Genomic DNA, 15,585 nt, shown 5'->3' on the forward strand with positions numbered 1-15,585 from the left:
ACCAGACCACACCAGACCAACACCAGACAACACCAGACCACACCAGACCAATTCAATCTTCTATCCAGTCCTTAAATATTTCAATGTTTGATCCCGGTGATACAACTTAGGATGACCTTCTTTATTTCCACACAGATTTCAGTTGTGGTACATTCCAGCACATCAGCGACAGCTGTCGACATAACTTCTCCCATCTTGTAATTGAGGCTGTTGCTCACATACAAAGCACCCCCCCCCCATCACGAACCTCCATTTTTGTTCCCCCTGTTCTTATAAGACAGTTCGTATCCGGATAACTCAAAGTCAGCACCTTTCTTGGGGCTAACCACGTTTCAGCTACAGCTGTCACGTTGAACAATTCCTGAAGTGACGTAGATGTTCTGCGAAGTTTTGGAAGTGGGCGTGCAGGCTTCTGCCGTTAATGTGGAGGATCTAAATGTTACGGTCTGAGTTGACCATCATGTCGAACTGATCATCGGTGTAGTATAGACAAGGCTCCGCGTTTTCGGTTTACCCAGATTTTTCAACTGATTTTCACCCGGATTCTATGTTTCCACGGATCCAACAGTTGTTCCTGTTCGTGTGAGGTTATGTAACAGTGTCCTCTTGTGGCGAAATTCGGCACGCCAGATGGCTTTGAAAAATAAAAACCGAAAACGCCGAGCCTTGAGTATAGACACTTGTTGTTGTTGTTGAAGAAGTTATTTTTTGGGTCGACATCATTTTCCATATCCTGCGATTTGTGTTTGGAGTATCTGAGCGTCTGTAATTCCTTTTCTCGTGTTCTCTGATCCTTGCTGTGAGCCGATCATCGGTGTCTCCAGCTGGAGATGAAGTGCTGCCGTCTGCTCTCGTCATAATGTTTTACTTTGGGTGTTTTATTGGTTTGTTTTCTGTTGGGTGAGCCGTCTGGTGGCAGGAGACAGACAACAGGTAGCTGCTCTAAGATGTAATGACAGTGTTTACTGAAGGGAGGGGCAGATAAAGGCAAGGATAATGACAGGCCATTCAAATGCCTGCAAAGTACATGTGCCCCCCCCACCCCTCTCTCTCTTGCTTAGTCCTAAGGTAGACACACACACACGTGTAAACACACCGACGATGCCACCTTATGTATCATGTCCATACACATGGGGTTGTTGATGTACATTTTCACACTTGCAAATGTGTGTCGTATTTTCAAGGTATACATGTTTTGTCCATGGCGGCCCGGTGGCGCAGTGGTTAGCACGGTGGCGTCACAGCAAGAAGGTCTTGGGTTCGAGTCCCGAGGTAGTCCAACCTTGGGGGATCGTCCCGGATCGTCCTCTGTGTGGAGTTTGCGTGTTCTCCCCGTGTCTGCGTGGGTTTCCTTCCACAGTCCAAAGATATGTAGGTCAGGTGAATCGGCCGCACTAAATTGTCCCTAGATGTGTGTGTTTGTGTGTGTCAGCCCTGTGTGATGGCCTGGTGGCTTGTCCAGGGTGTCTCCCCACCTGCCGCCCAATGACTGCTGGGATAGGCTCCAGCATCCCCGCCACCCTGAGAACAGGATACGCGGTTCACATGATGGATGGATGGATGTTTAGCACAGCACTACCAATTCAAGTCAATTTTATATCCTCCCTTCCCTTTACATGCAGATACTCTTTCATGATACAGACAGTAAAGCTACACACACACACACACAAACATCAGCATAGTATCTGCACACATGAATTAATATGCACATACATTTACCTGTGTGTTGGTGTCGGGTGGTATGAGCGTGTTTGTGTGTTTCTGTATGAGTTCACTTACATGTACATGTATGGTTTTTTGCCCCCCCCCCACCTTTTCCCCCTAATTTTAATTTTAGTGCTGCAGACTCCCACATGCCTCCTCCCATACATGTGGCGTCACCAGCCGCTTCTTTTCTCCTGACAGTGATGAGTTTTGCCAGGGGGACGTAGCACGTGGGAGGATCACGCTATCCCCCCACAGTCCCCCCTCCCCCCCGAACAGGCAACCCGACTGAGCAGAGGTGGCGCGAGTGCAGCGACCAGGACACATACCCAGATCCGGCTTCCCACCCGCAGACATGGCCAGTTGTGTCTGTAGGGACGCCCGACCAAGCCGGAGTTAACACGGGGATTCGACCTGGCGATCCCCGTGTTGGTAGGCAACGGAATAGACCACCACGCCACCCGGACGCCCCCCGGTTTACTTGTATGTTTGTGTGTGAACATAGTTGAACTTAGTGTTTCTTGTGTGTAGGGGCATCCACGAGGAAGCCGTTTGAGTGTGACAGTGACGCGGCGGCTGACATCGTGCTCTTGGTGGATGGCTCCTGGAGCATCGGGCGTACCAACTTCAGACGGGTCAGAGACTTCCTGGAGGCCCTGGTCACTCCCTTCCACATTGGGCCCAACCGCATCCAGTTTGGTGAGACGCAGGGTGTGGGGGCTTCAGGGCGGGTGGTGTATCGGCGGTTTCTTTGGTGTCCTGTGTCGTACAGCCACGATGCGTGTGTGCCTGACCTGTCTCCTGCTCATAAAGCACACAGACCATCAAGAGTGAGTCCTGACCGATACGTGTCTGTCTCAGGTCTCACGCAGTACAGTGGAGACCCCCGCACCGAGTGGCAGCTCAACAACTTCACCACCAAAAACCAGCTACTTGAGGCAGTAAGGAATTTCAGATACAAGGGAGGAAACACCTTTACAGGTAACACACTCCATGTGTGTGTCTGTGTGTGAGTGTGTATTCTGAGAGGAGGTGGGGTATGTGTGTGTCTGTCGCTGTAAAACAAAGTGTAACCGCGCCAGCATGCGTGTGTCCCCCAGGCCAGGCTCTGATCCACGTCATGGAGCAGAACATGAAGGTGGAGTCCGGCGCCAGGGCAAACGCACCTTTTGTTGTGCTCCTGCTGACTGATGGGAAGTCTCAGGACGACGCCGTTGTGGCCGCCAGCCGGCTGAGAAGTGCCGGCGTCGAGATTATCACCGTAGGTGAGGCTGAGATGAGGGAGGACAGGTCAGTTTTGTGAAACCTGAGCTACCATTGTAGTCTCACACTCTATGAGGGTAAGTTCTTCAGGGTGGGCATGGGGCAGGAGGGGAGGTGGAAAGGTTAGTCGTTGCTTTCAGGTCTCATGAGTCCCTCCGGGTTGGCAAAATCGTCTGAAAAGACAATCGTGTGGGGAGTCCGGATCAACAGTGGCATATAGGATGAGATTTTGAACGCTGGCTGTCACCTGAGATGGGGCCAACCTCTCCCTGTCTTCACTTAGGAGTGGAGCGGCATGCCACCAATGGTAGCAGGCCCATGTCTGTTGGATGTAGACGCTGCTGTGCTGTGGTCCTCGATTGTGCGCCACTTTGGGGCGTTCTTCTTCAGATGCTAGACTGCTGTTTGTGGATGTGATGGATGTGGTCTTCTTGACTTCTTCAAGCCCTGCGTTTGTGTTGCAGGTGTGAAAAATGCTGACGAAGCCGAGTTAAGGCAGGTGGCGTCTGAGCCTCTGGAGCTCAACGTCTACAACGTCAACGACTTCCCACTCCTCAGCAAGTTGGTGGCTCGGCTGGTCCACATCCTCTGTGGGAAAATAGAGGACCGCAGCATCGCCAAACGTGAGATGAACGCTCTCTTCATCTAGATTTACTACTCATTTAGTGTATTAATATTTAGTAGAATCTATCTGTCTGTCTTTCTATCTATCTGTCTGTCTGTCTGTCTATCTGACTGTCTGTCTGTCTTTCTTTCGATCTGTCTGTCTGTCCGTCTTTCTATTGATCGATCGATCTAGCTGACTGTCGATCTGTCTATGTCTGTCTGTCAATACAATACAACAGTATCAACAAGTAAAAATTAATGGTGAAATCTGAGATTTTTCTCCCTTAATAAATGAGTATTTTATCCATCTGGATCACGGAATCGGATTACACAATACTGACTATCAACAAAGGGCTTTAAGTGGCCTTCTGCAGCTGTAAAAGCTATAAATGCAGTCCATTTACCATTTTACCATTCTGTCTTTGGCGCGGCACGGTGGCACAGTGGTTAGCACGGTCACCTCACAGCAGGAAGGTCCCACGATCGAGCCCCGGGGTAGCCCAACTTTGGGGAGTCGTCCCGGGTTGTCCTCTGTATGCAGTTTGCATTTTCTCCCAGTGTCTGCGTGGGTTTCCTCCGGGTGCTCCGGTTTCCTCCCACAGTCCAAAGACCTGTAAGTCAGGTGAATCCATCCATCCATCCATCCATTATCCGAACCGCTTATCTTGATCTCAGGGTTGCAGCAGTCATTGGGCAGCAGGTGGGGAGACACCCTGGACAGGTTCCCAGGCCCTCACAGGGCCCACATACACACACACACACACACACACACACACACACACACACACACACACACACACACACACACACACACACACACACATTCACACCTAGGGACAATTTAGTATGGCCGATTCACCTGACCTACATGTCTTTGGACTGTGGGAGGAAACCGGAGCCCCCGGAGGAAACTTTTTTGGAAATGTCTTGCCAGTAAAGTCTCTGATTTGTAAGTACCTAAAGTGATCCTGATTTTGCAGCTTAAAATTGTCCTTAAGTTCCTGGAAGCTCAAAATTGTACCTTGATTTAAGAGTGTGCAGTACACGGTAAGACCTTTTCCAGTCCAGCTTCTAAAGCTTGTGTCATATTTACAGGGCATGAAGTTCAGATCATAAGCAAACCATTTGAAAATTTCAGTCCTGCCCTTCAATTGGTGCCTTTTAATTATTTCAGTCCATATCTTTAGGGGACTAGTTATCCAAGGATTATTGGGGTCTAAAAGATGGCTATTTAATGAGGGGGTCCCCAACTAACGCATTAACTGGTAGTCCCTTACCCATTAGGCTTTGTGTCTCTTTCCATCTTGATCTATAGCTGGGTTTACACCAGCCTACCAGTGGCTGAATCTGAGCTGCTCTATAATCCCTCAGGCATGGAAGGGCTAATCCCCCACTCTCCTTTGATAACTGTGGAGTTTTATATCTTACTCTTGGTTTTTTCCCAGCCCAAATAAAATCTAGAGATAATTTTATCCCACCCCAAGAAATACTGTTCTGGTTTTTCAATAGCTATCGAATGGAATAAATATAAAAGTCATGGTAAGATATTCATCTTTACTGAATCTATACGTGAACAGTTATTTAGGTAAGGAATGAAATTCCATCTAATAATATCTGTTATAATTTTCTTTTTTAGAGGACCATAATTAATTTCTTCTAATTTGGATAAGTCTATAGGCAAAAAAAATTCCCAGGTATTTTACAATTTTTTTTTTATCCCGGACCATTTGATAACTAGAATGAAGATACTGAAGGGGGGGTTATAGTTAGAATTAAGGACCTGGGTTTTTAGCTCATTTAGTTTATAGCCTGAGTATGACCCACATTCTTCCAGCACTGACATTAGCACAGACAGAGAGTCTGTTGGACTTGAGAGATACACAAGAATATCATCTGCAAATAGGGCCAGTTTTTGTTCCCTTGCTGCCATTTTTATACCTTTAATCGTGTTCTGTCTAATCCATTGTGCCAGTGGTTTGATAAAAGTCGCAAATAGAAGTGGACTTAACGGGCAGCCCTGCCTTATAGATCCCCTAATAGAAAAGAATCAGTAAGCTCGCCACTGACTTTTAGTTTGGCTGATGGCCTGTTATATAGGGCTTCTAATGTCTTAAGAATTACTTAGTTAAACCCAAACTTCTCCTTAACCTTAAATAGGAATTTTCATCTAACAGAATCAAAAGCCTTTTTGGCATCTAAACTTATCAGCATAGCCTGTATTTTATTTTGGTTTATTTGTCCAATAATTTGCAAAGATCTTCTAATGTTATCATGAGTCTAGCATGACAGAACAAATCCTGTTTGGTCCATATTAATAATTTCAGGTAAAAATGTTTTCAAGTCTTTTTGGCAATGATTGAAGTAGACAACTTGTAATCAAGGTTTAGTACACTAATTGGTCTGTAGTTAACACAATCTATCTTTCCCTCCCTTACGTATGACTGAGATAATTGCTTCTTTCCATGACGTTGGAGTTTCCCCTTTCGTCAGAGCCCAGTTGAATGTTCTTTGTAGAATCGGTGTCAGAGCCTCTTTCATACTCTTGTACCACTCCGAAGTGAATCCGTCTGTGCCCGCGGATTTATTAGCTTTCACTCAGGCTATAGCCGAGTACATTTCTTCTTTTGTTATGCTGTGAGCTGTATGAGTGTATCTGTATATACTGCGTTTTTGTCACCGTTTTGTGGTACTGGCTGTCTTATTTTCAGTATGTGTCAGTGTGCCTTTGCTTATGGCTTCCACACACACAAAGTTTCTTTCAATAACGTTATCTTCATCTGCATCTGTATCATCTGTGTATTGGATCCTCAATGAAGTCTTTGTCCTCCCCAGCCGCTGTAGATGTCATGCAATGGTAGAACCTTCACAGAACAGGAAATTTGACTTGCCAAATTGGGATGAAAAGGAAAGAGTCCAACAAAAATGTTAGCAAACAGCTTTGTTAGAGCAGGCATTCCTTTTTTTTAGGACGGTTCATATTTTGATTAGGAATGATGCACTTCACCTTACCCTCACAACAACAGCAGCCTATAAATATGATGTACTGAACTGGTCTTGCCTGTGTGTTTAGGGATGGAGCCCGGGCCCACCGTAGACCCGGCCCTGTCCTACCCCAGCCCCACCGACCTCCGCTTTTCAGAGCTGGGCTCCAGAGAGGTGAGGCTCCACTGGACCGCTCCTGCCAGCCCAGTCCACCCAGTTCAGCAATACAGGGTGGTTTTCCACAGTGCAGAGGGAAACAGCCCTCAGGAGGTCAGATGTACAGCAAGCACCACCTCACTCACAAACAACCACTCAAGAGATAGTTTTCTTTTGATCATAGTAATTTGTACTAGCAAAGACAAACTGTGAAGATAATTGTTAGTGTGTGTGTGTGTGGGGGGGGTGTGGGTGTGGGTGTGTATGTGTGTCTCTAGGTGGTAGTGAATGGGTCGGTGACCAGTGCGTTGCTGGAAGGTCTCTCCTCTCAGACTCTGTACCACGTGTCCATCCTCCCTGTGTACGAAGACAACATGGGTTTGGCGCTCAGGGGAACTGTAACCACATGTAAGACTTATAGTTCAGTCTGTATGAAGCTTTATAGAGCCATTTGTAACATGGGGTTGTGTTTCAGTCCCAACACTACACCAGCTGATTTCCTTGAATCTGAAATAGGGTGAAGTCGGGTTATTTGGGACAAAAAAAAGTTTTACATCCTGGGCTCTTTAAATACTAGCAACCAATCACCAAACATGTTATTGCATTGTTGCTACAAATGTCCTTAACACGTAACAACTATTTTGATTGGTCTGCGATAACTTGGATGGGCGGAACAAAAATTGAAAAAAAATCACTGTTCCCAGAACTTGCAAGGTAAACCATGTAGATTTTCTCTTGTTGGTAGTACGACCACTGCAGCTGAAGGAATGAGGCTATAATACCAAAAAATGGTTGTAGGATGTTGCATTTTATGAACTGTTTGACTTATAATCAAAATGTTTTCACAATACAATTTACTCTTTAATGGAAACGATTTTGAGTGACTCCCATTTTACCTGAATACATTAGGTAAAATGGGACAAAAATTAAGCTAAAATGGGACATTTCTCTGAAGTGAAACCGGCATGTTTCTTGGCTACCAGGTGCCCTAAAATTATGAGTTGGTATGCTATTGTGTGCCACCCTGTCATATTACAGCCATTTTTGTCACCTAAAAAAGAAGAGTAAAGATGATGAGGTAAGGCAATGTCAGCCACGATAGTCCAGGATTAGCCATCATTGTTACACGCACGCAAGCACACTGTGCATATCACACATACACCAGGAATCAGGAACAATTTATTGTTGTTTCTTTCATGTACTTGCGTATACAAAAGAAACAAACTTCCAGCCCACAGCAGTGTGAAACAAAAGACAAATACACACATCCCAAATTTCCCAAAAACAGAGAGAACAAAGCAAAAAAAAAACAAAAAAACCCACAAACAGTTAACAACACAGTCCAAAAATTCAACTGTCCAGAGAACCAACGCCAGCCAGGATGACTGTCGGAGCTGCCGCACTGCATAGGCTAGCAGTAGCTTAGCCTGCCCCACGTCCGTGTCCTATAAGGCCGCCCTCAGTGTTACCTCTTTTGGTGCAGCTCTGATCAGGGCCATGGTCCCTGAGCCCAGAGGATGCAGCAGAACAAGCTCTCCCAGCCAATCCAGCGCCAGCGCTCCATGCCCATGCAAACACAATGCGAGTGTTTGTGCATGCATGCACACTTGCATGTCTCTCTCACGCACATGCGCACAAAACAAAATCAACAGATGAGCATTCCTGTAAATCCTGCAAAACGTCTTATGGAGACAAAAGTGTGCCCGGGGCCATGCTGTGCAGAATGTGGATCATGGCTCCATGAGAGCTGTGGTGAAGACGATGGGATCCTGGATGATGCAGGCTGTGTTTGCAGAGAGTGTTCTCCCGATTCAGTGGCCAATCGATCCCTACTTTAATTCAAACACCCACCCTCGTACTGCATGCATTCGCCAACTGCATCTCTCCGGCCGGAAGTCTTGAACCAGACGCCTCCCCACTTTCGTGACAAGGCGACTCCAGGCCGAACCACTGCTTTTTCCCCCCACACCCAGAGACGCATTCACGTGACGAACACAAGCCGGCTCCGCCCCCCTCCCCAAAACAGCGCTGCCAATTATCGCTGCTTCATTGAGTCCGGCCATAGTTGGATCTGACGAGACCGGGGCGCGAACCCCGGTCCCCAGTGGGCAACTGCATCGACACAAAGCCGATGCTTAGACCGCTACACCACCGCGGACCCGTTATGATCACTTTTTTTCCCTCCCCTTTTTCTCCCCACTTGTACTTGGCCAAGTACCCCACTCTTCCGAGCCGTCCCGGTCACGGCTTCACCCCCTCTGCTGATCCGAGGAGGGCTGCAGACTACCATATGCCTCCTCCCATACATGTGGAGTCACCAGCTGCTTCTTTTCACCTGACAGTAAGGAGTTTCACCCGGGGGACGTAGCGCGTGGGAGGATCACGCTATTCCCCCCTCCCGAACAAGTGCCCCGACTGACCAGAGGAGGCGCTAGTGCAGCGACCAGGACACATACCCACATCCGGCTTCCCACCCGCAGACACGGCCAATTGTGTCTGTAGGGATGCCCGACCAAGCTGGAGGTAACATGGGGATTCGAACCATCAATCCCCGTGTTGGCAGGCGACAGAATAGACCGCCCTGCCACCCGGATGCCCCTGGTGTCCTCTTTTTAACCATGGATGACCGTCCCGTTTTACCTGAACATGTCATGGGGGTGAGGTAGGGGGGTTCTTGATGTGTTTGAAGGTCCACAGTTTCCAAAGTATTCTACTTGGCCACACATTTTCTTGACAGAAATATCGCAGAAAGCATTACAAGTTCTGAGGCCTACCTTAAATAGGCCTCAGAACTTTAGGTGGGTTTTCTTGGTAACATGCCAAAGTGTCCCAAATCACCCCAGCACTCCATCATCCAGAGCGGACAGGACTCGGCTGTTGTAGTTTTGGGTCATCATGAAAAAACCCTATATTACATGGTTGTCTATGACACACAACTGAGGACCAGTAATTCATAGTGTACAACACGCAAGACAAGATGTGTGTTTATGTGCAGTCTCACATTTACACCAAACCCAACTGTTCCTTTCATCTCATAAATGGTTTTTCCATTCACTCATCTTTCCTATCATTCCCCCCCTCTCTTTCCATCCTCTAACTCCCTCCCACCGAACACCGCTCCTCCCCTCTCCTCCTCCCAGTGCCCCTGGCCATGCCCGCCAACCTGGAGGTGACTCCCTCCTCTCCCTCCAGTCTGCGGGTGAGCTGGGCAGCAACAGCTGGAGCGACGCAGTACCTGCTCCTTTACTCCGCTGTCAGCCAGGGAGAGCCAGATGATGCCAGGGAGGTGAGGAGTGCGTGTGTGTGTGTACATAAATATGTGTGAATGAATTTGTGTTTTGTTTTTTTCCCCTCATCTGAATCAAGAGTGTAAGGGTAGAGGCGGTGTGTAATTTGTAAACGAAGAGTTGCTGGAACACTGAGGTCCCCTGATAGTACACAACCTCGCTGGCTCAGTTGCGCAATGGGAAACGAAACATCGTTTCCCCCAGCCTACAGCAGTGCAACGCAAAAACAAAAACTACAAGAACACATATATCCAAACTAACATACATCTCAAAAAACAAAATCACTGTCCAGGAGAACGAACACCGGCAAGGATGACTGTCAGAGCTGTCAGTCCGCATGGGCTAGCAGTTAGTTTAGCCTGCCCCGCTTCCGCGTCCTGTCAGACCGCCCTCAGTGTTTCCTCTTCGGGCACAGCTCCAGGCAGAGCCGTGGTCCCTGGGCCCACAGGATGCAGCAGACCAAGTTCTCCCAGCCGATCCAGCACCAGCACTCCCAGCCATCAAACAAAGACAAACTTAGATGCAGACATGGACAAAGACACTGCAGGGACGGTACTGGGTGAGGCCGCTGCAAACGTGAATTCGCGCCGCCATCTTCCCACACCGGAAGCGGAAATGTTGTTTCATGTTGTTATATCAGAGGCTGTTATCTTGTGGATACACTTCTTGGCATCTGGGTTTCATTTACAGTACAGCAGTGATAAAAAAATAAGATAGTAATTTCTCTTATGCTAATTTACATAGGTTCATTAGTCTCAACCAACCAGACGTGATGATGCATGCATCATTGATTGATTCCAGCACCGGATCAGTGCATACTTCTTTTAGGCCAGATCATGTCCTCCATCAGCCACGTTGGGGAGGGATTGCAAACAAATGGTCAAACTGGAAGATTTGATTTTGATTTTGAATAGCGTAGAACCTACATGACACAGACCACTTAGCACATGTAATGCCGGATCCATGCAAAAACGTTCCCTGAACACAGAATGCCAAACCTGAGAGTTCCTGGAACAGGATCCAGCTCAGCTGAAGCTCTGGATGGAGGATTTCTGTCTGTTGTTGTGGACTGTATCCGTCTGGTTTCTATATAAAGTGGTCCAAGGCTGTTATTGTGATTTAGGTCTATACAAATGGTTTTGACATGTGTACAGGTAGGGAACGTAAGTGTCTCATTTCGATCAAGTCCAACAAGACCCACTGTTTTTCAGAATCAGAAACACTTCATTTGTCAATTCATTTCATGCACTTGCACACATGAATGAAACAGAACATCGTTTCCCCCAGCCCACTGCAGTGCAACACAAAGACATATATCCAAAAACTACGAGAACACATATTCTTCTTCTAAACTAACACATTTATCTAAATGAAACAACAACAAAAAAAACCACTGTCCAGGAGAACGAATGCCAGCCAGGATGACTGTCGGAGCTGCTGGTCTGCATGGACTAGCAGTTAGCTTAACCCGCCCCACTCCTGCATCTTGTCAGAATGCCATGTAGAACCTGATAATGTACTAAATTCCCAATAATGTAATAACCCCGATAATGTAATAAAAATCTGCTCTTGGGTCCATTGAAAATGCAGTAAAACCCGATAATGTAACAACTTCCTGATAATGTAATAAAGTGCATTTCCCAATAATGTAATAAACTTTTTACCAATATGTAATAATGTGTTACATTAACGGGACATTATCATTATTACATTATCAGGTTAGCCTTCATTTCCCTGGTCCTGATAATGTAATAATTCCCCAATATTGTAATAATTTAACAGCAGACCACCCATAAATGGATTCAAGCGGTGATACTGTTTAAGCAACGCAAGCTCGAGAGGTCTAGCGCCACCGACAGGTCAAAGTTGGACGTGCATTAACGCTCTACTCTTCCTCAAAGCTACCTCCAAGCTACTTCCACACATGTTTTTTCTCAGTTGGATCATTTTATTACATTATCAGGGTTATTACATTATCGGGGATTTATTACATTATCAGGGATTTATTACATTATCGGGTTCTACATGCCCCCTCAGTGTTACCTCTTCAGACACAGCTCCAGGCAGGGCCGTGGTCCCTGGGCCCACAGGTCGCAGCAGACCAAGCTCTCCCAGCCGATCCAGCACCAGCTCTCCCAGCCATCAGACGAAGAAAAACTTAGACATGGACAAAGCCACTGCAGGGACGGTACTGGGTGAGGCCGCTGCAAACGTGAATTCGTGCCGCCATCTTCCTGCACCGGTACCGGGTGAGGCCGCTGCAAACCGGAAGCGGAAATTTTGTCATATAAAGGCCGACCTCCAACTTTCTCTTGAACATAACTGGCCTCTACTCCTGTTTTTTATGACTAAAATATTGGCGTGTGTATATTCAGACATGGCTACATTGTTGACGTTTTCACATCCAAAACTTTCTCTTAACACTGGCAGCTGCTGCTGTATTCAGGTTCTTCTGGCAAAACACTTTTCTGGCCACAGAGATCCGTTTAAAGGCCATGTTAAAGGCTTGTTTGCTTGACATTAAGGACCAAATGATCTGCATCGCTGCACAATATCACGTGTTCGAGTTGGGTGAGACTTGACTTTTCAGGCCATTGCAGAACATTTGGTCAGATCAGTTCAAATATGAATTAAATCAGGCCAGGTTTCCATTGCCGCCTCACCCCTTTCATTCTGTGAATATCTCTTAGCGCTCACTTTTTCCCCTTCAGCCTTTTAGTAGGTCCAAAAACGTTTTTTTTTCTTCTTTTTCTAGCCGTAAGTTTGCACCATGCGGCTTAAATTAAATTGAATCATGAGGAGTTAAACAATGCCCAGACTCTTTATTTTCGCACCATGCTGGTAGTGGAGGTTGTCCTCCATACAACAGATCTAAGGAAACCAATTAGGCACAGTAAGATAAAATAATTATCATCACGCTCCCTCTCTCTCTCTCTGCTGAAGACGATGACTTCAGCTCCACCCTATGCTGGTGGAGTTGAAGAACGGAGAGCCACACAACGGTCACCTGGTCAGATGCGACAGCTGGATGAACGTCAACTGAGGGATGTCATTTGCATATCAAGGGGTGGAGATAGATTCTGGAGGATGCCTGAATGCTACATCAAGGGAAGCACCATCAAGTGTCTGCGAATCCCTGGTGAGATCGTTGACGTGGTGAAGGAGGAGGTGGTGTTGAAGGGATGAGGCCGCGGGGGGCATGTGGCAGAACAAACAGCAGGGCAAGGGCCGAGGAGGTGGAGTCGGTAGAAGTGTATTTGGCAGTCGTGGCAGAGGCGTGCCCGGTGCAGGCCACAGGCAGCGTCAGCAGGACAAGAAGCCTGGCAAACCCCAAGGAATGAAGAACCAGCACTAACAACCCACACTCCGCAAGTTGTGGGCAAGTCAGAGGATAGGTCATCACACTGGGCCTGGGACGCATCTTAAGTCCTTGAGGTTGAGTACTTGTCATAATGGGTTGTAATTTATCTACAAAAACGTTGAAATAAAAAGGCTTTTGCTAAAGTGGGAGGAAAAAAAAATGACGCCATCTCATTCACCCTGTCAGGCTGAACACACAGAACAAGTCCTGATCCAGCGTAGTCTATCTGACATGTGTCTTCTCTCGTCTCCGTGTGCAGGAGAAGCTCAGCGCAGACCAGACGGTGGTGGAGCTGGCGGGGTTGATACCTGCCATGGACTACTCTGTCACGCTGTACGCCCTCTACGACGAAGACCCAAGCGACCCCGTCACCGCCGTCGCCACCACATGTAGGGACGCTCTTTATTATTTCCCACCGATGATTAACCGAAAAGTCAATAAGGTCATGGGTGGTGGTGGGGGGGGGTTGAATCTCAGGTTTCACCTCAAAGCATGTTTTTCATGTTCTTAAAACCCGTTAACTCATTTCCTTCAACTTTAAGATCATTAAAATAAAACAATGACAGTTTTGGGTGAGTTTGACTTGTAAATAACACATGTCCGCCATAGTATTGTAACTTCATAACATCTCTTGACTTTAATCACATTTTTAGTTGCTGATCAGCAGCAGATATGAGCATTCATGTTCCAGATGTTTACACCTGGCCTTGTCAAATCAATGGCCAACAGAAAGTAGTTATGATCTGCACTTCTTTTTATTTATTTATTTCTGATTTTTCTCCCAATTTAGTGGCCAATCGATCCCTATTTTTAGTTCAAACCCCCACCCTCGTACTGCATGTGTGCGCCAACTGCGTCTCGAAGGAGACGCCTCCCCACTTTTGTGACAAGGCGAATCCAGGCCGAACCACTGCTTTTTCCCCACATACACCCAGAGACGCATTCATGTGGCGAACACAAGCCGACTCTGCCCCCCTCCCGAAGACAGCATTGCCAATTATTGCCGCTTCATCGAGTCCGGCCAAAGTCGGATCTGACGAGACCGGGGCGCGAACCTCAGTTCGGGGTGGGCAACTTCATCGACACAAAGCCAATGCTTAGACCGCTACACCACCGCGGACCCGTTATGATCTGCACTTCTAGTGTGAATAATATTGACTATTTAGGATGATGGTCCATGCTCGATTGCTGTAGATGAAGAAAAAAATGGGTATGATCAAATCATACCCATTTTTTCCCCAAGGATTGAAGGATGAGGGGCTCGGACATCCGTAGAGAGCTCCTTCGCGTCGAAAGGAGCCAGCTGAGGTGGTTCGGGCATCTGATTAAGATGCCCCCTGGGCGCCTTCCTTTGGAGGTTTTCTGGGCACGTCCAATTGGTGGGAGACCCAGGGGTAGGCCCAGAACTCACTGGACGGACTATATGTCCAATCCAGCCTGGGAACGCCTTGGGATCCCCCAGGAGGAGCTGGAGGGTGTTCCTGGGGAGAGGGACGTCTGGAGTGCCCTACTTAGCTTGCTACCACCGTGACCCGACCCTGGAGAAGCGGCTGATGATGAGAGGAGATGATTTGATCATATCTGATTTTTTGGGGGGGGGGGGGGGTTGGCGGGGGGGGGTATGACCGAACTTCTCTCACTCTTTTCACAGTCACCCTCTCAAGCTCCATCATTCCCCCATGTCAGCCATGACAGTATTGACATACTTAAATATTCGGTCTCCCTCCTCCATTCTGCTCTCTAACCCCCCTCCCTTCATTCCTCCGTCTCCTCTGCAGTTCCTCTGCCGCCCCCGGTGAGTGTCCAGTTCCCTCTGGTGAGCCACAGCATGCTGAGGGTCAGCTGGGTGCCAGGAGCCGTGGACGTGCCCGGCCACAGGGTCACCTGCAGCACCAACCACGGCAGTGACGTTAAACAGGTGACTACCAGCCCCACCCCTGAGCTCCACCACGTCTGAACCTAAAACACGGTCCTCACTTTTGAGTCAGTAGACCCACATTTTTATGTTTATGTAATATTGTTTTCATTTCTTGGTCAATTAAAGCGTTCAAGCGGTTGGTTATGTCTGAATAGCGGACGGTTGTCAAGCTGTGCCATCGTCCCTGTTCCTGTTCTCGTCCATATTGATATGCCTCATGAAGTCTTTGTAGGTTAATGATAGCAAGCTAAGAAGTCCGGTCAAAATAACTTTTAATGATTATTTTCTGTCAATTTATTGTACTGGAT

At 47.4% G+C, this 15,585-nt stretch overlaps 1 protein-coding gene and 1 pseudogene across 1 annotated transcript in view; both read left to right on the forward strand.

The window, feature by feature from the left end:
- Positions 1-15,585, forward strand: part of LOC130130256 (collagen alpha-1(XX) chain) — a 151,982-nt gene that overhangs the window by 37,047 nt on the left and 99,350 nt on the right. Inside the window, exons 7-15 of the mRNA XM_056299938.1 lie at positions 2,236-2,403; positions 2,566-2,685; positions 2,805-2,969; positions 3,432-3,590; positions 6,644-6,825; positions 6,990-7,119; positions 9,852-9,997; positions 13,619-13,748; positions 15,138-15,277. Coding sequence (XP_056155913.1) covers positions 2,236-2,403; positions 2,566-2,685; positions 2,805-2,969; positions 3,432-3,590; positions 6,644-6,825; positions 6,990-7,119; positions 9,852-9,997; positions 13,619-13,748; positions 15,138-15,277 — 1,340 coding nt within the window. The remainder of the gene's footprint in view (positions 1-2,235; positions 2,404-2,565; positions 2,686-2,804; positions 2,970-3,431; positions 3,591-6,643; positions 6,826-6,989; positions 7,120-9,851; positions 9,998-13,618; positions 13,749-15,137; positions 15,278-15,585) is intronic.
- LOC130107977 (U6 snRNA-associated Sm-like protein LSm4) lies at positions 12,964-13,353 on the forward strand (annotated as a pseudogene).

This window comes from Lampris incognitus, chromosome 2 (assembly GCF_029633865.1).
Source record: "Lampris incognitus isolate fLamInc1 chromosome 2, fLamInc1.hap2, whole genome shotgun sequence".
NCBI classification, from domain to species: domain Eukaryota; kingdom Metazoa; phylum Chordata; class Actinopteri; order Lampriformes; family Lampridae; genus Lampris; species Lampris incognitus.